At 33.1% G+C, this 22,751-nt stretch overlaps 1 protein-coding gene across 4 annotated transcripts in view; it reads right to left on the bottom strand.

Moving 5' to 3' along the window:
- Positions 1 to 820: 820 nt before the first annotated feature.
- LOC142325018 (zinc finger MYM-type protein 1-like) overlaps positions 821 to 22,751 on the bottom strand; it is a 28,335-nt gene continuing 6,404 nt past the window's right edge. For 3 of the 4 annotated variants that reach the window (XM_075366260.1, XM_075366262.1, XM_075366263.1), the window contains exons 3-5: positions 16,003 to 16,230; positions 13,209 to 13,460; positions 9,307 to 11,488 (exon numbers count right to left, since the gene is read on the bottom strand). In XM_075366260.1, coding sequence (XP_075222375.1) covers positions 9,413 to 11,488; positions 13,209 to 13,460; positions 16,003 to 16,230 — 2,556 coding nt within the window. In that variant the 3' untranslated portion in view covers positions 9,307 to 9,412. Of the gene's footprint in view, positions 1,555 to 9,306; positions 11,489 to 13,208; positions 13,461 to 16,002; positions 16,231 to 22,751 lie in introns of those variants that run through there. The other variant, XM_075366261.1, reaches the window with a different exon arrangement.

Genomic DNA, 22,751 nt, shown 5'->3' with positions numbered 1-22,751 from the left:
TTTTGCTAAAAAAAAACTTTTAACATTTGTAACAGATTTTTTTGCTAAAGTGCATCAGTAAAGAATTGAAATTTTATTTAAGCCAAAATTAATTTTTGCAAAAATTTAATACATTCTTTCCCCCTGAAGGTCAGTACCCTGCCTATCATGTTTGAAGAAAATTGGTCAATGGGGCCAGAGATATAAGACCAAATACAGGCCAACATACATATGCAAAAACATCCATCTCACAAAAGCAGACTTTTTAGACTTTGGAGCATTGGAATAAATTTTTTTTCCACAGATTATTTACAGTTTATTAGGATCATTTTTTTAATGTCTCCTTAGGGGACAAAACTTAAAAAATTTAGATTTTTTTCTGAGTGATTTATATGATATTCCTGTTATAGAAGCACATATTAGCACACATAGCTGGGAAAGTAACAGTGAAAACATTTTTCATGTTTAGTAGATCAAGAGATTATCCTAGATAAACAAACTCTTTCTTTATATAATTATATCCACTTAAACACATTTTAAAATTACAAGTAATTGTGGTAGGGGTGGAAGGGCTTCTACTGTAAAAAAAAGAACAGTGAATGAAAAAACAGATTAAAATCTGAAAATGTCTAACCAGGGAATTTCAATTTCAGTTAGTACGTGGAGCTGAAGGATGGTTAAATTTAAGTACCTTTATTAACAACTCTTCTTAGCACTATTGCTTTTAATTTACAATTGAATCAAAACTTAAAAAAACAAAATATAATTTTTAAATTTGTAAAAATTATACAAGACGCAAGTAAAAAATATGTTTTATTGCATATAAAACATTAATATTTATTAAAAAAGTAATAATTGTAACAGAAATAAAAATCAGATTAGAACAGATTTTATAACAAAGTATAACATTTTATAACATAAGTATTATAAAAATTCGCTTATTACACAAAAAACAAACTATTTGAACTTATCACAGTTTTTTGACCCCTTTAATTCAAGATGACACCTGAGATAGTAAACGGTAATAATCTCCAGAAGATAATTCCTAAATTTTTTTAATGCACATGGGTCATTAATTAATGTTAAGAATTCATAAGAAAGTTAAAACTTAAAACTGATTTTTATTAAATCTAAACATATGTTCATTTTGGATAAGTAAGACCTAACAACTCTTATGTTGAACTACCATATAATGTGAGGATATGAAACGACAAGGGATATCTTCAGTTCACAGTGGTTATATAGCTGCCCACTCACATAGAAGCCTTAATTATAATGATAGTGTGCTAGGTTTGATAGTACACTATACTGTTGGATTCATGTACATTTAAAAGAGCTAAGTTTTAATTTTACTGCTTAAATGAAAACGGTTCAAAAACTTTTCACCATCATACCAAATTGTGAGCTTTGTCAACCTTTTGGAGTATACATTGTAAACCACATTCATTTTTTATCATTCAAATATGACTTTAACAACAATTATTTTTGTGAGATTTTTCAAGATTTTCCTTTAAACTCTTGTTATAACAAGCCACATTTTCTTCATGATTTCTTTAAGTTCAAGTAAAGTATCCACTGAAAGCATAACAGCACATATCAGAATCTTAGTTCTGAACTAGTGAAAACTGTTTTTTAACTACAAATTTATCAGAAATGAGAATGATCCAGAAAGTATATATATGTTCAGTTAACTGAATATATATAAAAAAAATATCATGAAAGTGTAACAAATTGAAATTCTATATTATATATAGTGTTCCATGAAGAAACAAAGAAACTTTCAGAATACATATTCTACTGGTGAAAATAATGAAAAAGTTCTAATAAACATGCAAATTAAGTAGTAAAGTTGGTGGTTTCTTATGTAATTTGAGCTGGGAAATAGGATAAATAAGGCCCCAGAACTGTAACTCCAGTAGCTTTTAAGATATCAGATGTAACACACAAATTTCGGTGTTGAAAAACAAGTTTTTTTTTAAGTTTGTAATACAATATCTGTGTTAAATAACTAATATAAATGTGGAAAATTTAGTTACAAAACTTGTAGAGAATTTATTTCTGAGAAAATTAATGTAAATACAGCCATTAAAAAGTAAATAAAATCTTTTAAAAACCAGTTTTTTATTGAAGAAAAATAGACCAGAAAACCATTACATTCTTGTAGATCAGAAAATCGTATTATTCTGTATCTAATATACATTCTTTGGTATATCAGTGCTTACAAACAAAAGGGTTATTTCCAACATGTTCGTTTTCTGTTGAATGCCAAGTAAATCATCATCGTGTTGTGTGATTAGCCTATTCAGCATAGCCCAGGCACTAGTACTACGTGAATTTCATGTCGCACTGGTTTGTCGAAAAACAATGTAGTGCACCCTATGGAAAGAAAATCTTTATCCTTTCTGCCTGCAGAAGGTTTAAAATTTGCAGCAACAGATTACCTCCAGCAATTAAACTTGTGTCATTGGATTCTAGACAATACTGATAAGAAAAATTTGATTTTATTTACTATTGAAGCCACTTTTATGAGAAACAGTCTTCAGTTCTAAAAATAGTCATTAATGAAGCCAAGACAATCCAGGTGGTACTGTGGAAACTAGTTTCCAATATAAATTTCACATTAATGTTTGGTGTGGCATTATTTAAAACAAAACTCTGGGACCATGTTTTCAATGAAAACCTTACAGGAGATGCATACTTTCATTTCTTGAAAAATAAATAGCCTGCTTTTTGAAGGATGTATCTTTACAAACTACATTGCAAATGATTTTCCAGCACAATGGTGCAAGGCCACATTTTTCTTTTTTTTTTTTGTCTTCAGTCATTTGACTGGTTTGATGCAGCTCTCCAAGATTCCCTATCTAGTGCTAGTCGTTTCATTTCAGTATACCCTCTACATCCTACATCCCTAACAATTTGTTTTACATATTCCAAACGTGGCCTGCCTACACAATTTTTCCCTTCTACCTGTCCTTCCAAAATTAAAGCGACTATTCCAGGATGCCTTAGTATGTGGCCTATAAGTCTGTCTCTTCTTTTAACTATATTTTTCCAAATGCTTCTTTCTTCATCTATTTGCCGCAATACCTCCTCATTTGTCACTTTATCCACCCATCTGGTTTTTAACATTCTCCTATAGCACCACATTTCAAAAGCTTCTAACCTTTTCTTCTCAGATACTCCGATTGTCCAAGTTTCACTTCCATATAAAGCGACACTCCAAACATACACTTTCAAAAATCTTTTCCTGACATTTAAATTAATTTTTGATGTAAACAACTTATATTTCTTACTGAAGGCTCGTTTAGCTTGTGCTATTCGGCATTTTATATCGCTCCTGCTTTGTCCATCTTTAGTAATTCTACTTCCCAAATAACAAAATTCTTCTACCTCCATAATCTTTACTCCTCCTATTTTCACATTCAGTGGTCCATCTTTGTTATTTCTACTACATTTCATTACTTTTGTTTTGTTCTTGTTTATTTTCATGCGATAGTTCTTGCGTAGGACTTCATCTATGCCGTTCATTGTTTCTTCTAAATCCTTTTTATTCTCAGCTAGAATTACTATATCATCAGCAAATCGTAGCATCTTTATCTTTTCACCTTGTACTGTTACTCCGAATCTAAATTGTTCTTTAACATCATTAACTGCTAGTTCCATGTAAAGATTAAAAAGTAACGGAGATAGAGAACATCCTTGTCGGACTCCCTTTCTTATTATGGCTTCTTTCTTATGTTCTTCAATTGCTACTGTTGCTGTTTGGTTCCTGTACATGTTAGCAATTGTTCTTCTATCTCTGTATTTGAACCCTAATTTTTTTAAAATGCTGAACATTTTATTCCAGTCTACGTTATCGAATGCCTTTTCTAGGTCTATAAACGCCAAGTATGTTGGTTTGTTTTTCTTTAATCTTCCTTCTACTATTAATCTGAGGCCTAAAATTGCTTCCCTTGTCCCTATACTTTTCCTGAAACCAAATTGGTCTTCTCCTAACACTTCCTCCACTCTCCTCTCAATTCTTCTGTATAGAATTCTAGTTAAGATTTTTGATGCATGACTAGTTAAACTAATTGTTCTGTATTCTTCACATTTATCTGCCCCTGATTTCTTTGGTATCATTACTATAACACTTTTTTTGAAGTCTGACGGAAATTCCACTTTTTCATAAATATTACACACCAGATTGTATAATCTATCAATCGCCTCCTTCCCTGCACTGCGCAGTAATTCTACAGGTATTCCGTCTATTCCAGGAGCCTTTCTGCCATTTAAATCTTTTAATGCTCTCTTAAATTCAGATCTCAGTATTGTTTCTCCCATTTCATCCTCTTCTTCCTCTATAAAACCATTTTCTAATTCATTTCCTCCGTATAACTCTTCAATATATTCCACCCATCTATCGACTTTACCTTTCGTATTATATATAGGTGTACCATCTTTGTTTAACACATTATTAGATTTTAATTTATGTACCCCAAAATTTTCCTTAACTTTCCTGTATGCTCCGTCTATTTTACCAATGTTCATTTCTCTTTCCACTTTTGAACACTTTTCTTTAATCCACTCTTCTTTCGCCAGTTTGCACTTCCTGTTTATAGCATTTCTTAATTGCCAATAGTTCCTTTTACTTTCTTCATCACTAGCATTCTTATATTTTCTACGTTCATCCATCAGCTGCAATATATCGTCTGAAACCCAAGGTTTTCTACCAGTTCTCTTTATTCCGCCTAAGTTCGCTTCTGCTGATTTAAGAATTTCCTTTTTAACATTCTCCCATTCTTCTTCTACATTTTCTATCTTATCTTTTTTACTCAGACCTCTAGCGATGTCCTCCTCAAAAATCTTCTTTACCTCCTCTTCCTCAAGCTTCTCTAAATTCCACCGATTCATCTGACACCTTTTCTTCAGGTTTTTAAACCCCAATCTACATTTCATTATCACCAAATTATGGTCGCTATCAATGTCTGCTCCAGGGTAAGTTTTGCAGTCCACGAGTTGATTTCTAAATCTTTGCTTAACCATGATATAATCTATCTGATACCTTGCAGTATCGCCTGGCTTTTTCCAAGTGTATATTCTTCTATTATGATTTTTAAATTGGGTGTTGGCAATTACTAAATTATACTTCGTGCAAAACTCTATAAGTCGGTCCCCTCTTTCATTCCTTTTGCCCAGCCCGTATTCACCCACTATATTTCCTTCCTTGCCTTTTCCAATGCTTGCATTCCAATCTCCAACTATTATTAAATTTTCATCTCCTTTTACGTGTTTAATTGCTTCATCAATCTCTTTGTATACACATTCTACCTCATCATCATCATGGGCGCTTGTAGGCATATAGACGTTAACAATCGTTGTCGGTTTAGGTTTTGAATTTATCCTTATTACAATGACTCTATCGCTATGCGTCTTGAAATACTCCACTCTCCTCCCTATTTTCTTGTTCATCACGAAACCTACTCCTGCCTGCCCATTATTTGACGCTGAGTTAATTACTCTAAAGTCACCCGACCAAAAGTCGCCTTCCTCTTCCCACCGAACCTCACTAATTCCTACTTTATCCACGTTTACCCTATCCATTTCCCTTTTTAAATTCTCTAGCCTACCAACCTTTTTTAAGCTTCTAACATTCCACGCTCCGACTCGTAGAATGTTATTTTTTACTTTTCTGGTGACCCCTTCCTTAGCAGTCCCCACCCGGAGATCCGAACAGGGGACTATTTTACCTCCGGAATATTTTACCAAGGAAGGCGCCTCCATTATTGCTTTTGAAAATGCAGAGCCACATTTTCTTGTAAAAAAAAAAACAGCTGTAGTTTTCCATTGCTTTCAGCTGCGCAGTACTCAGTGGACTGAGTGATGTTGATACGGCCGTTTAAGTCGTCCTGACTCACGCCCCTAACAACTACTGAAAGAGCTGCTGCCCTCTTTCAGGAATCATTCCTTAGTCTGTCTCTCAACAGATACCTCTCCGATATGGTTGCACCTTCGGTCCAGCTACTCTGTATCCCTGAGCACTCAAGCCCCCTCACCAACGGCAAGGTCTCATGATTCATAGAGGAGGATTTTTCTTTAGCAGCTAGAAATCCCTTGAATGTTAATTTCTTAAAACACTTTGAGTGCCACGTGAGTCCAACTTGGATTCACAGAGTTACAGATCTAATGGCCGCGTGAGTCGAATGTGTTACCACATGTTAGGTTATGGCCGTGTAACTCCACTTTGGTTTCATAGTTCCTATTAAAACACATGGCAAGTGAAAGAGCATGGCCAGTATGTCATGAAGCTGTTATTGGCCTGTTGATAGTGAGTCCACACTTGTGTCACATGGCTATTACTGTATGATAAATGTAATGAAATAATGCAGAATTTCAGTATTACAATATGATGTTATTTTTATTGACAAAAACTATACAAAAGCAACTGCAAAAACTCTGCTTGAAAATAAAATTTCAACTTGAAAATAAAAAAAAAATTAACTTTTCAGACAAAATATTTATGTACACCAAAAAAACAGTCCATACAAAAGTCTTTTTCACATACCACACATTTATATTTGGTTTGAGTAGTTTTTCGCATGGCAATCTTCCTGCCTTCGGCCTTTTATTCATAACATTTATGACATCGCTTTCTTCCTTGTCTGCCAACATCGACAAGGCGGTGAGGTTGGTCTGCTGGGGTTGGAGGAGGAGGAACAGCACTAATGTTGATTCCTGTCAGTTCTTCGACTAATTCTTCTTTGAATGCGATGATTTGCATGTTTCCATTTGTAAGCTGATTGTATAAGTATAGCGCATTTACTACACTGGTTCCAAGAAGCAATTCTACAGCAAGTTTTCTGTACCACTTCACTCCACATCTCAGAGGTGAGCAATAACTCTTGATTTGGTTTTTTTTTGTCAGAATCTGTTAAATCTCTATATAGTGTAATTTTTTTCACAAGAGGGTAGCATAAGACTATGAAGGGAGGCAATCAGATAACAACATATTTTCGCGGAGCGCTAATCAATCGCGGATCATTGTGATGGGAAAAGGTTTTAACTGTTACTGGCCGCGTGAAGCCAATGTGTCACCACACAAAAAAACAATCGCTAAAAACTTATTTTTTACTCAAATATGTGACAGTTATTACTAATACATTTTTTTGTGATACTGAATGAAATTATATGAGAAAAAAAATTGGCCATTAAAATCATTTTACTTCCTGTATAGGTGGCACTCAAAGTGTTAAACTGGATTGGATGTGATGGACCAACTGTTTGGCCATCATGATCACCTGACTTAATGTCACTAGGCTTAAGTCTGAAATGAAGATTAGTTCATTTGGAGTCATATATGATATTTTTGTATGGAGCCATACAAAAGGTTATTACTAAAGAAATTACTCATTGAAATATGAAATGCTATTGAATTTATAAAACGATCCTGGGATGATATGGAAAGCCACTGGAAATATTTTATGTCGAACAATGCTGTGTATATTGTGAAGGAGGGAATTTTGAACAACAACTGAGGTTTGTTATTCTGTTACCATTTATCATTTCCTGTATTTTACTTTTTTTCTTTGTTATATTAAGAATAATATTATTAGATACAGAATGAATAACATGATTTTCTGTCTATTTTGCTTCAATAAAAAACCAATTTTTAAAAGTTTTTATTTACTTTTTATTCGCTGTATTTATATAAATTTTTTCAGAATTAAATTCTCTACAAGTTTTGTTAATACATTTTCCAAATTTATTAGTCATTTAACAAAGTTATTGTACTACAAACCTAAAAAAAACTTATTTTTCAATACTGAATTATGTGTTTTATATCAGATATCTTAAAAACTACTGAAGTTACAGATCTGGGGCCTTATTTATTCTATTTCCCAGCTCAAATTACATATGAAACCACCAATTTTACTACTTAATTTGAGTCCCAAAATATACAGAATGGCTTCTTTTTATGAGAGCTGAAATCCAGGCGAAATTTTTCACTGGCTGTAATTCTAAAACAATTTGTTTCCAGACCTATGTTAATATGAACTTTTTTCATTATTTTCACCCACTAAAACATGTCCTGAAAGTTTCTCTGTTTCTTCATTGGACACTGTACAAACCTGATAATTTTTCAAATCATTTTATTTTTTTAAACAATCATCATGAGCTGACATCAAAGTCTCAAAAACACCTCATGAAAGTACTTTTGCAATGACCTTTATCATCAGTGAACTAATTAAAATAGTTGTACAAGGCCTTCATAAAAGAATGGTCGGTTTCAGTAGCTCAAATTAAAGACATTAAGATCAAATTGGTAGCAAAAGGTGTGTAACAATCATTTTAACCCCAGCATCAGACTGTATTGTTGCTATGGTGTATTTCTTTGTTTTACTAAGTTTTCTGTTCATGTAAAAGAGTGTATTCTGTGGTGCCAAAGTCAATAATTTTAGTTCAACGTACATTTCAATGTACACATGAAAAAAATGTGGGATGGTGGTTCAATCCAGAATCTGTTTTGAAACACAAATTGCCTTTAAGGTTATGAATTAAAGAAGATAGAACTGAATGAAATAGACTGGAATCAAAAGAGTCCTAATAAATCCATTGCTTGTTGAAAATTCGAGTACAAATTCCAAAAACAACTATTTATTAAGTTCAAGGTAAAAGGTTGCACTTGTATGCATACAAGATTCAGCTACTCCAAGAAACAAAACCATCTGACATATAAAAGCATTTCCAGTTTGCTAATAGAAATTTTTGAAAAAATTGATAAAAATGAAACATTTTTAAATTAAGTAACTTTTATGGATGAGTTACTTTTTACCTTACTGAATTTGTTAACATACACAATTCATGATATGGGGATCTGAAATCTACAAGTAATTTTTGAGGAAACAAAAGATTTTTAACACATGATTGGTGTTTAATGAAAACTCATGTAATTGAGCCTGTTTTCTTTCCTGAAAAGATTGTTAATGGAAATGTTTATCTAGATATATTAAATTAGTATTGCTTTTTTCAACCAAATGAACTCAATATAAACTGTACATAAAATTTATATCTAAGACGGTGCACTAACACACTTTAATTCATTTGTTAGTCAGGCTTTAATGGAAATTCTCAGACAGATGGATAAGCTGAGAAGAATGTATACACCAGCCTCCAAGAAGTTTGAACCCAATTTGTGATATTTTTTCTTGTGGAAATATATTAAAAAGACTATCTATTCACATACATTTATGACCTAAACAGTGGCCGCTCATAGCTACAATTGTGGGAGTGCTGCTCCAGAAAATCTTTAGCCTTTGTTTTAAAATTGTGTAAAAGGAAACAAACATGTATAAAAAGAAAATTTATTCAGAAACTTGACAAAATCCTAAAAGAACAAAATCAAACATTTTTTACTTACTTTAACCTAAATTGTTACAGTTCACGCTTGATCTATTTATTTAAAAATGAAATCCATTCTTCTTGTTTTAATTTGTGCGAAAAGATTAATAATTTTCTCCTTGATCTCTGGATGACAACTGAGGAAATTTTTCTCCATTGAAAGCACTGCACGTGCATTTAGTCTATCCGAATTCATAGTGCTTCTTAGAAAAGTTTTTATTCTTTTCAATGTTGAAAAGCAGCGTTCTGCTTCTGATGTAGTCATGGGAACTGTCAAGAGGATTTTTATCAGTTTTGTAATTTCACTAAGAACATCATCTATATTATTTACCAAGATAAATTTCAGCAACTCAATTAATTTGCAATATTCATGAATATCAGACCTACAATAGAATACTTTTAATTCAGTTTCAAGCTTTTCTTTGTCAATCATAGGATATGCTTCAATAGTTAGCACTACCTCTTCTGTAGGATGTTCATTCTTAAAACTAGAGAAGCATTTCTTGTTGAACAATTTAGCAGCTACTAAGTGTTTAATGGAAGAATATCTGTCCATTATATCAACACATATACAGTCACACACTTCCTTAGCTTCTGCCATGAGTGTCTTTGAAGGATTCTCACAGTACTTTGATTTTCTTAATTCTAAAATAGCAGTTTTGAAATTTGTTATATATTCATTTACTTGAAACACACTAATTTCTTGAGATTGCATTTGGTTGTTAATTATTTCAACATGAGGCATAATCTGATAAAAAAGCTCTAACCAAAATTTGAAATTATCATCATTCAGGTATTTTAAAATTCCTGTTGCTTCTGCAATGGTTTGATCTGCATTTGATGTTGACTGAATTTCAGTAAGGCAGTTTTTTAAAGGTTGCAAATTTTCATGAATTCTGTTTATGGTCTGTATGTGGAATGGATGTGGAATGCTGACATCCATATGCTTCTTGAGAATGGACACACGTTGCGGTGATCTTGAGAAGAATGTTGGAATAGCCAGAATGTTAGAGAAAAATATTCTTGCATTTCGGGTAATACTTGCTGCATTTTTCATTATTAAATTAAGTTGATGTGTGTAACAGTGAATGAAATGTGCATTACTATAAACTGCTTTTATTTTTGCTTGAACTGCTGCTTTTTTGCCTTTCATGACATTTGCACCATCAAATGTCTGTGCTACCAGTTTTTGTCCATTTCCTTGAAGGATTATGTCCAATTGTTCTAAAATACATTTTGATATACCATCTGCAGTTTGATTTTCTGGAATAAAGAATCCCCAAAAACGCTCAAATATTTCTCCATTCAATACATACCGTAGAACAAGGACAATTTGAGTGTGTTCCGAAACATCTGTTATGTCATCAGCCATGACAGCTACAAAGGAAGCTTTACTAATTTCCGTCCTTATCTCCTCATGGTATATTTGTAGCAGGCAGTCAAGTATCTCATTCTGAATGGCCTTAGATACACCTTTAAAAATGTCACTGGTTTCTAAGTGATTCTTCAAATGTGAATCTAATTTGGATGCAAAATTTACTAATCCTCTAAATACCCCAGGATTTACTGAATCGTCTTTTTCATCATTTCCTTGTAAGTGACTTTCAAAGTTTCCACAAAAGAAAATGCAGTCTATTATTTTGGACAAAATTTCACGGTTCTTTTTAACCTTTATATTATGGTCATTGATTGAAAGTCTGTATGCCTCACTAAGTTTCTTCTTCATACTTACAGTTCCTAAAAGTAACAGTGAAACTACATTATCAAGGTGTTTCTTTGACTTCTCATGCTTTTCAGTTTTTTCTTTCATTTTGTTTATATTTCTAAAACCATCTTTTGTCCACGTTACATCACCTCCAAATAGCAAACACGGGAAGCAAAACAGTGCATTTTTTACTTCACAACCGCAAAGCCAACTTTTTCGTTGGTACCATTTAGAATTAAAGCTACGAATATATTTCTTGTTGTTGCTTATGTTTGGCTGAGATATAAGAACATCAGGTGTTGAACGACCTCTTTTCTTAACTGTAACTTTCTCATGGAGACACAGCTGTGAAAACTTAAGCTGTTGAAGTTCACTTACAGTCACAGAACTTATTTCTTGGGGACGCAAGGCCATGGTTAAAGTTTTCTGTAAAATAAAAGAACCGAAAAAAAATGAATCAAATAGAATAGCTGGAAGCAGGATAATAATCTAATTCTATACTTTATCACATTCAAGAATATGGTACACCATGGTTTTTAAGCACAACACATATGGAGTAAAAAAAAAAAAAAAAAACTACCTCCACCAGCACGCCAGGGTCGGGACACTGCAGGAGCAACAGTGAGTGCTCTTTCTCCCTTGCAGCTTCCTATGTGTGCATGCGCACAACAGCCAAACACCATGTCGCTGGAACTGTGAAACGTACAATTCTGTACAAAGATTTTTGAATCTTTTTCATAAACTGGGGGAAGGCTACTGACATTAAGCTTAAGGATCATATATTGTACTAATATAAAGAAAGAATTAAAGAAAAAAAGGACTTATTATATTAAATGTTATTGATAATATAAAGTGGAAATAGGCGGTGCTGCAGTTCCACAGTGCCTATAAACGAGCCACCACTGGACCTGAATCACTTGAACGAAAGAATTAAGGAAGCAATTACAACCATAACATAATACATGTTACAGAATGAATGGACAGAAACTGAATTTCGATTGGGCATTTGCTGAGCAAAAATGGGAGCTCATATTGAAATCTATAGACTGATTTTAAAATAAACTAAAAGGACAAACTAGCTGTGTACGGTTGGTAGCAGGTGAGGCGTTACTACCCCTATAATGAACTCTTGTAAAGAAAATTTGAATTTTTTAAAAATAATATGCTAAATTTATAAGGTCAATTTTTTTTTTTGAATCACTATTTAAAAATTGACAGTTTTTCTTGATAATTTTCTCATTATTTTCACCTCCCTTAGCCTTACATTAAAAATAAATTTATTAAGAAAATGCAACAATTAAATATATAGAACATGCTATGCTTACAGTCTGAATACTTAATTACATTAATTCTAACTGGCAAAATACCACTTTTTTTAAAGGAAATAGAAAATCAATCCTTGGTATATTCTAAATTTTTAAATAAAATATATTATGAATTTCTAAATATAACCAACTGAATCTAATAAAAACTAATACCAAGAGAAACTGGTGAGTGAAACAAACTGTACATAATTCATTTACTTGTTTATTAAATATCAAATGCATTTCATAATAAAAATATCTGTATGTGATGTAATAACAATTGTAATGAGAAAGTACACACTTAAAATGAGTAAAATTCAATATTAAACAGAAACCAAACAATTCAAAAATTTTAAAATAAAGCTTTTTAAATCAGATATGTAAATATTATCAAAATGTCTAAAAAAAATATTTATTGCTTTTAAAAGAACTAAAATACTGAATGGTACTTTTTTCTTAAAGTAAATACAAAATATACATTCTTCAATTATCTCTAACAATGTCACAGTAATAATCCATAATAAACATACCATTTCCTTCATGAAAAAAAAAAAAATAATAAATAAATGTTATGATTTCTTTAAATTGCAATGAAAACAAGTAAACTGCTTATTTTCATTACTTTCTTTTGGAGTAACACTCTTAGCTTTCTTACTAGTATTGTTATCTTTATTACTAATTAAATAAGATCTATACTTAAACACCTTATTACATTTAATACAGTTTATAGTTTTCTTTTCGGTATGTGTACGTATAACATGCGCATCTAAATAAGTTCTACTATTAAATATTTTTTTACATAATAAACAAGTAAACTTATTACTATTGAAATTTGGACTAACATTACTATAATGAGTTGTACGCGTGTGCATATTAAACTCCATTTCTGTATTAAATTTTACATTACATTGTTTACAAAAGTATAACATCAGTTTTTTCTTTTTTCTCATTTTTAAGAGTTTCTTTCTTTTCCTTCCAACTAAATTATTATTTCTATTGTTATTATCACCACTATTTTCATTTCCATCCTTAAAACTATAATTGTCATCATCATCATCATCATCGTCATCACCCTCTAAACCATCATCACCATCCTGTGGAGCAAACAAAAATTGATTAGTCACTTATAAAATGCTATATCAACACTATAAAAAAATTATTTATATCTCCTTAATTAGGGGCAAGATATGTTTTTTTTTAAATATCTTTCTTAGATTACTTTACAAATATCAGAGGATATTATGGAATGAAAGGATGTGTTGCTGGCGATGACTTCAAAATTAAAGGCGCAATCTAAAATTCAAATGCTGTCTCTGAGATTTCTATTCAATTACTGTCATTTGGTGATTCATGAATTAATATACCTATTCTATGGACTATATATAGTTCCTAGGAGACCTTGAACCTTTAACCTTAAAGGTTCAAGGAAGTACAGCACCTGGATGTTGAGGGTAAAATTGTGTAATCTGCTTGTCAAGATAGCTGTGCTGAAAGTAGCTTAGTTATTGATAGGGTCTCCCAAGCAGTAAAAAAGGCTAGAAGCCTGACTTAAGAAGTAATTCAAGGAAATATTTGTTCCCCATTTTTGGGGCCAGCAATTTCAGAACTGTCTGGTATTTATATTAAGAGTGATTGAATGCAGCATCTGATTTCCATATCAGGAATGGCTGAGGTACATCTGGAAGGTTTCAGAATACCACTACCCAATAATTTTTAAAGTTTTATCAAAATTTTAAAAGTCTTATTCCATTAAATGTTGATGAGGTAAAATTGCTTCTATTTGGATCTTAAGGGGAACACATACGAAGTTGTGGCAATCAGCATCAAGGAAAGAACAGACAGGAGATGGAAAGGAAATAAGAATAGGAAGGTCCTTATGCAGAATATAAGGGTACTTCTGCAAGTAGGCGAGTTAGAAAATTTCAACAGATAAAATAAACAAGAATTTGATAAATAATTTGATGGGGTCAGTGAGGAAAAGGTGAGATTAAAGTGAGAATGTTATAATGTACTTTTCAGTTAATAAAAAAGGAAGAAAGGGCAATTGTGCAGAAATTGTTCTAAACAAAGAACAGAAACAAGTGTATAAAGAATGATTTTACAGCAGCGATAGGAAAATTGCAACAAGAGAGAAATGACCCAAAAAATCTTCTTTTAATAAGTTACACACAAAATAATGAATTGTAGAGGTATTCTGTGTTTTTTGTGAAAATGTAGTCTGTGATTGTGAAGCAAAGAGCATTTTGTACATGCTTCTATTTAACGCCAAGTGCAGTCTTTTTGGAAAAATATGCTGAAGTGGATAGAAATGTATGGGCAACTGGTTCTACATTACCAAAATGACCAGCTGGCCTTTCCAGGACTGTCAGAACGCCTGAAAATGTCCTGCTGTAAAAGCATCTATAGAGCAGTCTCCACGCTGTTCTGCTTGCAAACATGCTTCTGCACTTGGGATTTCCCATCGACCTGTGAGGCAAATTTTGCAAGCCGATTTGAATATGCATCCATATAAAATGATGACTGCACAAGAATTAAGTGAGGAAGACTGGGAAAGAAAGGCAGAGAGCATTGTGTCAGGGAATCCTTTCAGGTGTTCCCCCAAACCTGTTGATAAAAGCAGTAATGAAGCTCATTTTCATCTTTCAGGCACCATAAAAAAGCAAAAGGTTTGGTACTGGGCATCAGAAAGCCCTTAACAGCTTCACCAAAGACCTCTTCATAGTCTGAAAGTGACCGTATGGTGCGCTTTGTCCATTTTGGGCACTGTGGGGCCCTACCTATTTGAAAAGGGTTCTTCCTTCAATGACAAAACCTTCTCAGGTCCAAATTGACAAATTTGATGAAGGTGAAATCAGAGCACTTCTGGTTTCAACAGGATTGGGCCACTACTTGTCGCTCTCATGCCATTTTGCAAGAAAAGTTTCTAGGACATCTGATTTCATTATAGGATGATATAGAGTGGCCACCTCACTCTCCTGATTAAAGCCCTAGCAGTTTTTTTTTTTGGGGCTATCTAAAAAGTCTAAACATCAACCCCAAACCCTTGAACAACTTAAGAATGCGATAAGAGAAATTACCACCGCTACTTCTTGAACGTGCTGGAGAGTGATGCAAAACTTCCAGGCTTTGAATATATATTGCTCATGATGACCACCATTTGGATGTCATCATTTTTAAAACCTTCATAAACAAAACTTCATTATAAGTACATTTCTGAAATAACACGGTTTTTTCGTATCTTTCACTGTTTTTTATTACTCTGTGAAATGTATTACTCCATTCTGCTGCACCTTGTATAATTGTGTAAGAAAAATTCAAACGTCATAAAAAAGGTACAAGAACTGCCAAGAAGTTGACATTACTTCGATATATTCACTTCGGTATATTGACATTACTTATCATATATACTTCGGTAGCAGAAATAAAATTACTATGAAGAATTAAAAAGTGAAAAAAATAAACAAACAGAATGTAGATAAAATATCTGTAAAAGAGGTAGTAGAGCAGACGCAAGTTTAAGTTGTTAGTTCAACAAAAATTGTAACAAAATCAAAATTATGTTAAGTTTTTGAAATAAATTTAAAACAGTTTAATTTAAATTGTAAATGTATAAAGGAATAGTTAATTAGTCCATACCATGTCTAATTTAACAGTAACAGGCCAAACATTAATTCCATATTCTGTTTCACCTTCATCTTCGTTATCCTCATCATCAATATTGTTTTCATCCTCCTCATCAACATTGAAAACATCATCATCATCAACCTTATCGTCAATAAAAACTGTTTCTTTATCATCAATAGGTTCTTCTTTAATAAACACATTTGCTATTGGCATTAATGGTTGTGACACAGCACTGTTTATCTATAACATTTTTTTAATAAAATTAATTCCTAACAAAAAACAAACATTTGATAACAAAGTTGTAATAATTTCCTGGTACTGGTTATTTATTCTTATAAAGTGGAAAAATAATTATACATGAAAAGTCATCTAAGATTTCTTTTCTGGAGTGGAAATAATTTATGATGAAGTTTTATTGTAAGATTATCATTACAAGTTAAATAAAAAAGTTTGAAAATTCCAAAAAAAATGGTATTTTTTTTCTGCTTCCCCACCTCCAAAATCACCTTTGAAGAAAGTTTTTTGATTTTTCTATGTACAACCAATAAAAACTGAACTAAGATTTATTTTTTAGGAGTGCAGGATAAATTATGATGAAATTTTATTGTAACATTATTACTAAAAGCTTATTATTTAAACTTTTAATACTATAAAAAGTTTTGGAAAAAAGTATAAGTATTGAAAAATTAAAAAAAATTGATATTTTTAAACTTTGATCAGCTCCCCCACTCACAATATTGCCCCCAAAATATTTTTTTGGTCATTTGTACTACTACTAAGTCTAGAAGACATTAATAAAAATTCAGTTAAAAAATATGCAATAAAGTGATAATTTTTTTATTTTTGGAAATGGGGAATATATTGGAGCAATTTTTTAAAAAAATTGTAAGAAAATAATGCAAGCATCTATTGAGTTTAATATAAAGCGGTGTTATATATTTGCAAAATTTAGAGAAAATTGACTACCAAAAAAACCCCCTACTCACTGCAGATACTGATGCCAAAATTTTATCAACAAATTGCGCCATATACACAAGTCCGTATAAAAATTCATCACATTGGTTTATCCAATCAAAAGTGATTAAGCTTCAAACACATCAACACATGTGCATACATACTGCCTACCTACTTTTTTTTTGTTTTATGGGGTCCCGAGTAATGAAATGTAAAAAAGAACCCTCTTTTTCAGTCAAAACGTTTTGACTGATTATCATTATTTTCTTCTTACAGTAATACTCTACAGCTACAATGCCAATAAAATAAAAAATATTTTCACAGTAACAAAAAAGATTTATTGAATATTTCTAATACATCACAAAAGCACTATAATGATGCCAAACATCAAAACCTTAAGGGAAATGGTTATTAATTGATGATCTTAAAATAACAGTAAGAAATACTGTAGCTGGGCCAGAATCTATAAGTTTTGCCTAATATATTAAAATTAAATTCAAAGAAAATTTTATATTCCAACAAATTGTTAGTAAGAAAGAATCTGTTAATATTTTGTTATTACTAATGAAACCTAAAATGAAGTAATATACTGCATAACTTCAAATGGAGGATAGAGAAATTCTTATAATTTGTAACCATTTAAAAATTTGGACGAAAACTATGGAAGTCGTAATTACATATCCTTTTTAAGAAATGAACAACACTGCACTTTTTTGTATTGCATTTAGTTTTTCAGTTCTAGCGCAAACAACCCAAGGTGTAAATTTGTAACTATAAATTTAATTTCTTCATAATATTTCTAAAAAGTATAAAATTTAAAATAAAATTTGATCACTATTAACTAATTAAAAATTAATTAAATCAGCAATGATCTTGAACAATTAATTACATAACTTTGATCAATATAGAGTAGAGGAATGTAGTAAAGTAGTGAATTGACAACTGTCTGGTATCTAAGCTTCTGAAAGAAAAGAAACCCTGTTAAATTTTAGCCTAAAAAATATACAAAATTTTTTAACATTAATAAAATATACACTGATAACCAAAATCTTACAGTATACAAATTACATGTAATGAATGCATAAAATACTAATTTAGAGAGGTTATAACATTCAACCACAAATAAATATAAAATAACATACAGAACCCCTACACACAACAAAAAATATCACCATTCAAATATGACATTTCATAGAAGGAGCACATACATAAGCATATATTACAGTAAACTTCTAGATTTACTAGATTTAAATAAATAGCTAATTAAAGAATCAAACTCCATACTAAATAATAAGTAATGATAGCAAATATTAAATGAATAAGCAAAATATAAGTCAAACAAACAATTTAGCTTCTTGCAACTGTAACAAAGAAGTTCCCTAACCACTTTCAAATTTTACTTTAATAAGAGCACAGTCAATAAAATCTCTAATAAAGGAACCACACAATAGCTTTAAAACCATATTAAGCAAATTCCCATATAATTAGAAAATAAGATGTTTTTTGTTTTTTTTTTTTTACAAAAATTAACTGCAAATTAAAATGCTAGTAAATAAATTCACTATTCATGTATGGGTCACCCAGAATGCAAAGAACATTAGGGAGTAATAAATTTAAATTAATGAACACTAAAACATATTTATTTAATACAAAAAAATTATTTTTTACATAGTTACCATTCAAATTTAAAACATTTATCTCGTCACATTTCTATTTCATCATTAGTTCTGTCAGATGCTCATTGACACAGCTTTTTAACCTCATCATCACTTCGAAAAATGGCTGTCAAAAATTCTTTTAATTTAGGAAACAAAAATACACGGCCAGATCAGAGCTGTAAGTTAGGTGTTCAAATTCTGGCAGACAAACACAGATGAACAGTTTGTAAAACAAAGTAATTCTGCTTGATAATAAGAGGTCATGTTTTTGTTTTGTATTGCATGAGGATGTCAAATGTTTTACAGTAATCCATCAATTTACAGTCATTCCATTTGGCATAAATTTAATGAGAGGCCACTCTGGTCTCAGAACATAGTTGCTGTATTTTTTTATCGCAGAAGTTGCTTTATTTTCCTTAGTTTTGAAAACTTTTCTGAAAAATGCCATTCTAATGTTTTTTTTCAGTAGAAGATGATGTAATAATAACTTAATTTAACTACAGATCTACGTTCATCAAAAGTAAGAATACCATTTAGAAATTGATCACTCTCTTATATTTCTGTACTGAGCAGAAACTATCTTTCCCGGCTGCAAGCAGGGAACATAGAAAAATAGTTAACTCATGGAACCTTGTACAACCAGATGTGTCTTTCGCCAGTGCTGCGTCAAAACAAACTCCTTCAACTATTCATAATCCACAGTCCGGATCCTGCACTGAACTTAGGAAACTCGTTCAGATGCTTTCTGATCAAGTTACTTCGCTTACAGCCACTATTTCCGGGCTGACAAAGATGAGTAAAAAGTCCTGCGTCGCAATAACTGAATCCAACAGTGTGGTCCATACAAAAGTTCCTGCTCCCAAAGTACTACCACCAGTAAGGGCAGAGGCTACCAGAGCTGGCAGTAAGCCAACTAACATGATCCCCACATAACCACCTCCTCTGGGATGTCAATAGGGACATCCCATTCTCATAAGTCTCCTCCGCCATCACCCCATATACTGGAGGATATGGTTGAAGAACCTCCTGACTCAAAGGCGTCGGAGTTATCTAAGTTAAAGAACACGAAAAAGAAAAACAGAATTACATACAACTAAATTTTATATGCTTTCCTAAGTATAATTATTAGTATTATATTTTTAAAATTTTTTTTATTTATGAACATTATTCAGTGGAATGTTAGAGGTGTACAGTCCTGCATTGAAGATATTGGAGTACTGGCACGAACATGATCTGATTATCATGTGTTTTCAGGAAACTCATCTTCTACGACATGACCCAATAGCACTCAGAGGATACTTCTGTGAAAGATACGACTGTGTAGTAGACGGTAGAGAGAGTAGTGGAGTGGCTATTTTCATGAAGGCTGAGGTATTGGCTTTAAGGATTCAACTGACCACTCTCGTTCCTGCTGTTGTGGTGAAGATGTCTGTCCCCTTCAAGTAACATATCTGCAATCTGTATCTCTCACCGAACACTGAGTTCAGTGCTCAGGATATCTCAAACCTCTTCACACAAATACCATCTCCATTGTTAATAGTAGGAGACTTCAATGCCCATCATGTTTCTTGGGGCTCGACTTTCAGCTCCACTCGAGGAAATATAGTACACAATGTGAGACAAGGCTTAGACCTTTGTTTGCTGAATAATGGATCTCATACATTCATGTCTTTATCATCTCATACTATGTCTAACATCGATCTCTCCACATGCTCACCGAATTTACTCCCTCATTTTGATTGGCCTGTTTGTGATGATTTTCACGGCAGTGACCACAAACCAATTATTATTGGTTTCGGTGTGGACCACGAGATTAGGAGAAGGCCACGGAGGAGGACTGTTGAAAGGGCAGATTGGGGTGGATATCATAAAGCCTTCCAATCGCAGTATGACGTCAGTACGAACATCCTAGGGCAATGTTCCTCTTTTACGTTCATGATACTTGAAACTGCCAGCAGATATATCCCACAAACATCGGGTAATCCTAAATGTCCTTCCGTTCCATGGTGGAATGATGATTGCATATGTGCTATTAAGAATCGACGCCGGGCACTAAGCAAATTCAATAATAGACCTACAATTGAACATCTAAATTTGTACCGCAGGGCTAGAGCAATATGCCGTTGGGTCTTCTTGAATGCTAAGAGGAATTCATGGATGAAATATGTGAACACCATCTTACGTATTACTCCCACGTCTACTGTGTGGAAAAAAATCCATGCAATTTTCAGATCACCAAGGCAATCTATACCCAGTCTTGTCGATCAAGGAGAACTCCTTTGATCATCTTCGGCTGTAGCAAATACTTTAGCAAAATCTTTCCGCTCGTCATATCTTACCTCTTCGCTTCATCATATAGTAACGACTTTCAGAGGTACAAAGCACAGATGGAAATATTGGCGTTAAATATTGGTGTTTCGGTTGGTGAATTGAACATTCCATTCTTATTTAAAGAATTGTTGTACGCACTTAAGAACTCACGTGACACTTCCCCTGGACCAGACAACGTTCACCTTTGAATGCTTTCACACCTTCCTAAGTCAGCACTACAACATCTTTTAAATATTTACAATGGTTTATTTTCCGAACAAGTCCTTCTGCCCGGCTGGTCAGAATCATTTGTTATACCAGTACTAAAACCTGGTAAAGACAAAACCGATCCCTCAAGCTACCGCCCTATTTCTTTAACAAGCGTGTTGTGTAAAATAATGGAGAGAATGGTAAACCACAGGCTTGCATGGTACTTGGAGAAACATGGCTTTCTTTCTTCGGAAGAGTGTGGTTTCTTACAAGGAAGATCTTCTATTGACCATTTAGTATCAATGGAGACAGCCATACAAAACGCCTTCCTGAACCGCCAACACCTCGTTGCTATCTTCTTCGATATAAAAAAGGCATACGACACAGCCTGGCGGCGTGGCATTCCTAACACTCTTAGGGGATGGGGAATCAATGGCAATATGCTTGCTTTTATCCGGGGATTCTTAAATCACCGAACATTTCGTGTTCGTGTAGGCGATTCACTTTCAGACAGTGTCGTCTCGGAAAATGGAGTACCTCAAGGTAGTTTATTAAGTAAGTGCCATTTTGTTTTCTGTGGCTATAAACAGCATTACCAATTGTGTACAGGCTCCTGTCTCATGTTCTCTATTCGTTGATGATTTTGTTGTTTACGTTGCGTGCCGCTTGACACCCACTGCGGAGCGACTGATACAGAACACTATATTTCGCATTGAGGCTTGGTCAAGAACTACTGGTTTCACATTTTCACCTGACAAAACGAAATGTGTAGTCTTTTCTTGGCTACAGAATCCTTCTATTCCGCAAGTTTTTCTGAACGGAGAGCTTATTGCTGTCTCTCCTTAAAGAGGAGAGACCTGTCAAGTTTTTAGGTTTGCTTTTTGATAGCTGTCTTACTTGGGTCATATAAAGGAATTGAGGGCAAAATGTTCTAAACTTTTAGATATCATGCAAGTCCTTAGTAACACCAATTGGGGAGCCGATCGGTCATGTATGTTATGTTTTTACTATTCCCTTGTTCGTTCCCATTTAGATTATGGTTGTGTCGCCTACTCTTCAGCTCGTCAAACCGTGCTTAAAATGCTGGACAGTGTACATCAAGGTTTTCTTCTGCTTGCCACAGGTGTGTTTAGATCAAGCCCTATCGCAAGCTTACTTGTAGACTGTGGCGAGCCATCACTTTGGGATAAACGAGATCAGCTTTTGTTATCTTATTTTGCCCGCCTCAAAGGACAGCCAACTCACCCGGCTTTTGACCCACTTCTTAGAAATCCTAATTTAAGGAAGTATGAGGACCGTCCACGCTGTAGTGCACCTATGTGTATCCGTACCCGGCGTCTGCTGCAGCATATAAATGTTGACACTCCCTCGTTCTTTCCATCATCTCCGTGCTCATATCCTCCGTGGAGAATAAACCTTGTAAATTTTACATTTGACCTTACAACATACGATAAACAATCAACACCACCTACTGTTTTCCGGCAAATGTTTCAGTATATTCTCACCAACACGAACCCAGATGCGGTGATATACACTGATGGGTCAAAACAAGATGGTACCGTTGGTTGTGCTTTTGTTGTCAATAAAAGGACTTATATGTTTGGCCTACCCGGTATTACAAGTGTGTTC

Source organism: Lycorma delicatula, chromosome 5, assembly GCF_047948215.1.
Source record: "Lycorma delicatula isolate Av1 chromosome 5, ASM4794821v1, whole genome shotgun sequence".
Taxonomy (NCBI): domain Eukaryota; kingdom Metazoa; phylum Arthropoda; class Insecta; order Hemiptera; family Fulgoridae; genus Lycorma; species Lycorma delicatula.
The sequence above is the reverse complement of the archived record's forward strand: the minus strand, read 5'-3'. Positions and strand labels throughout refer to the sequence as shown.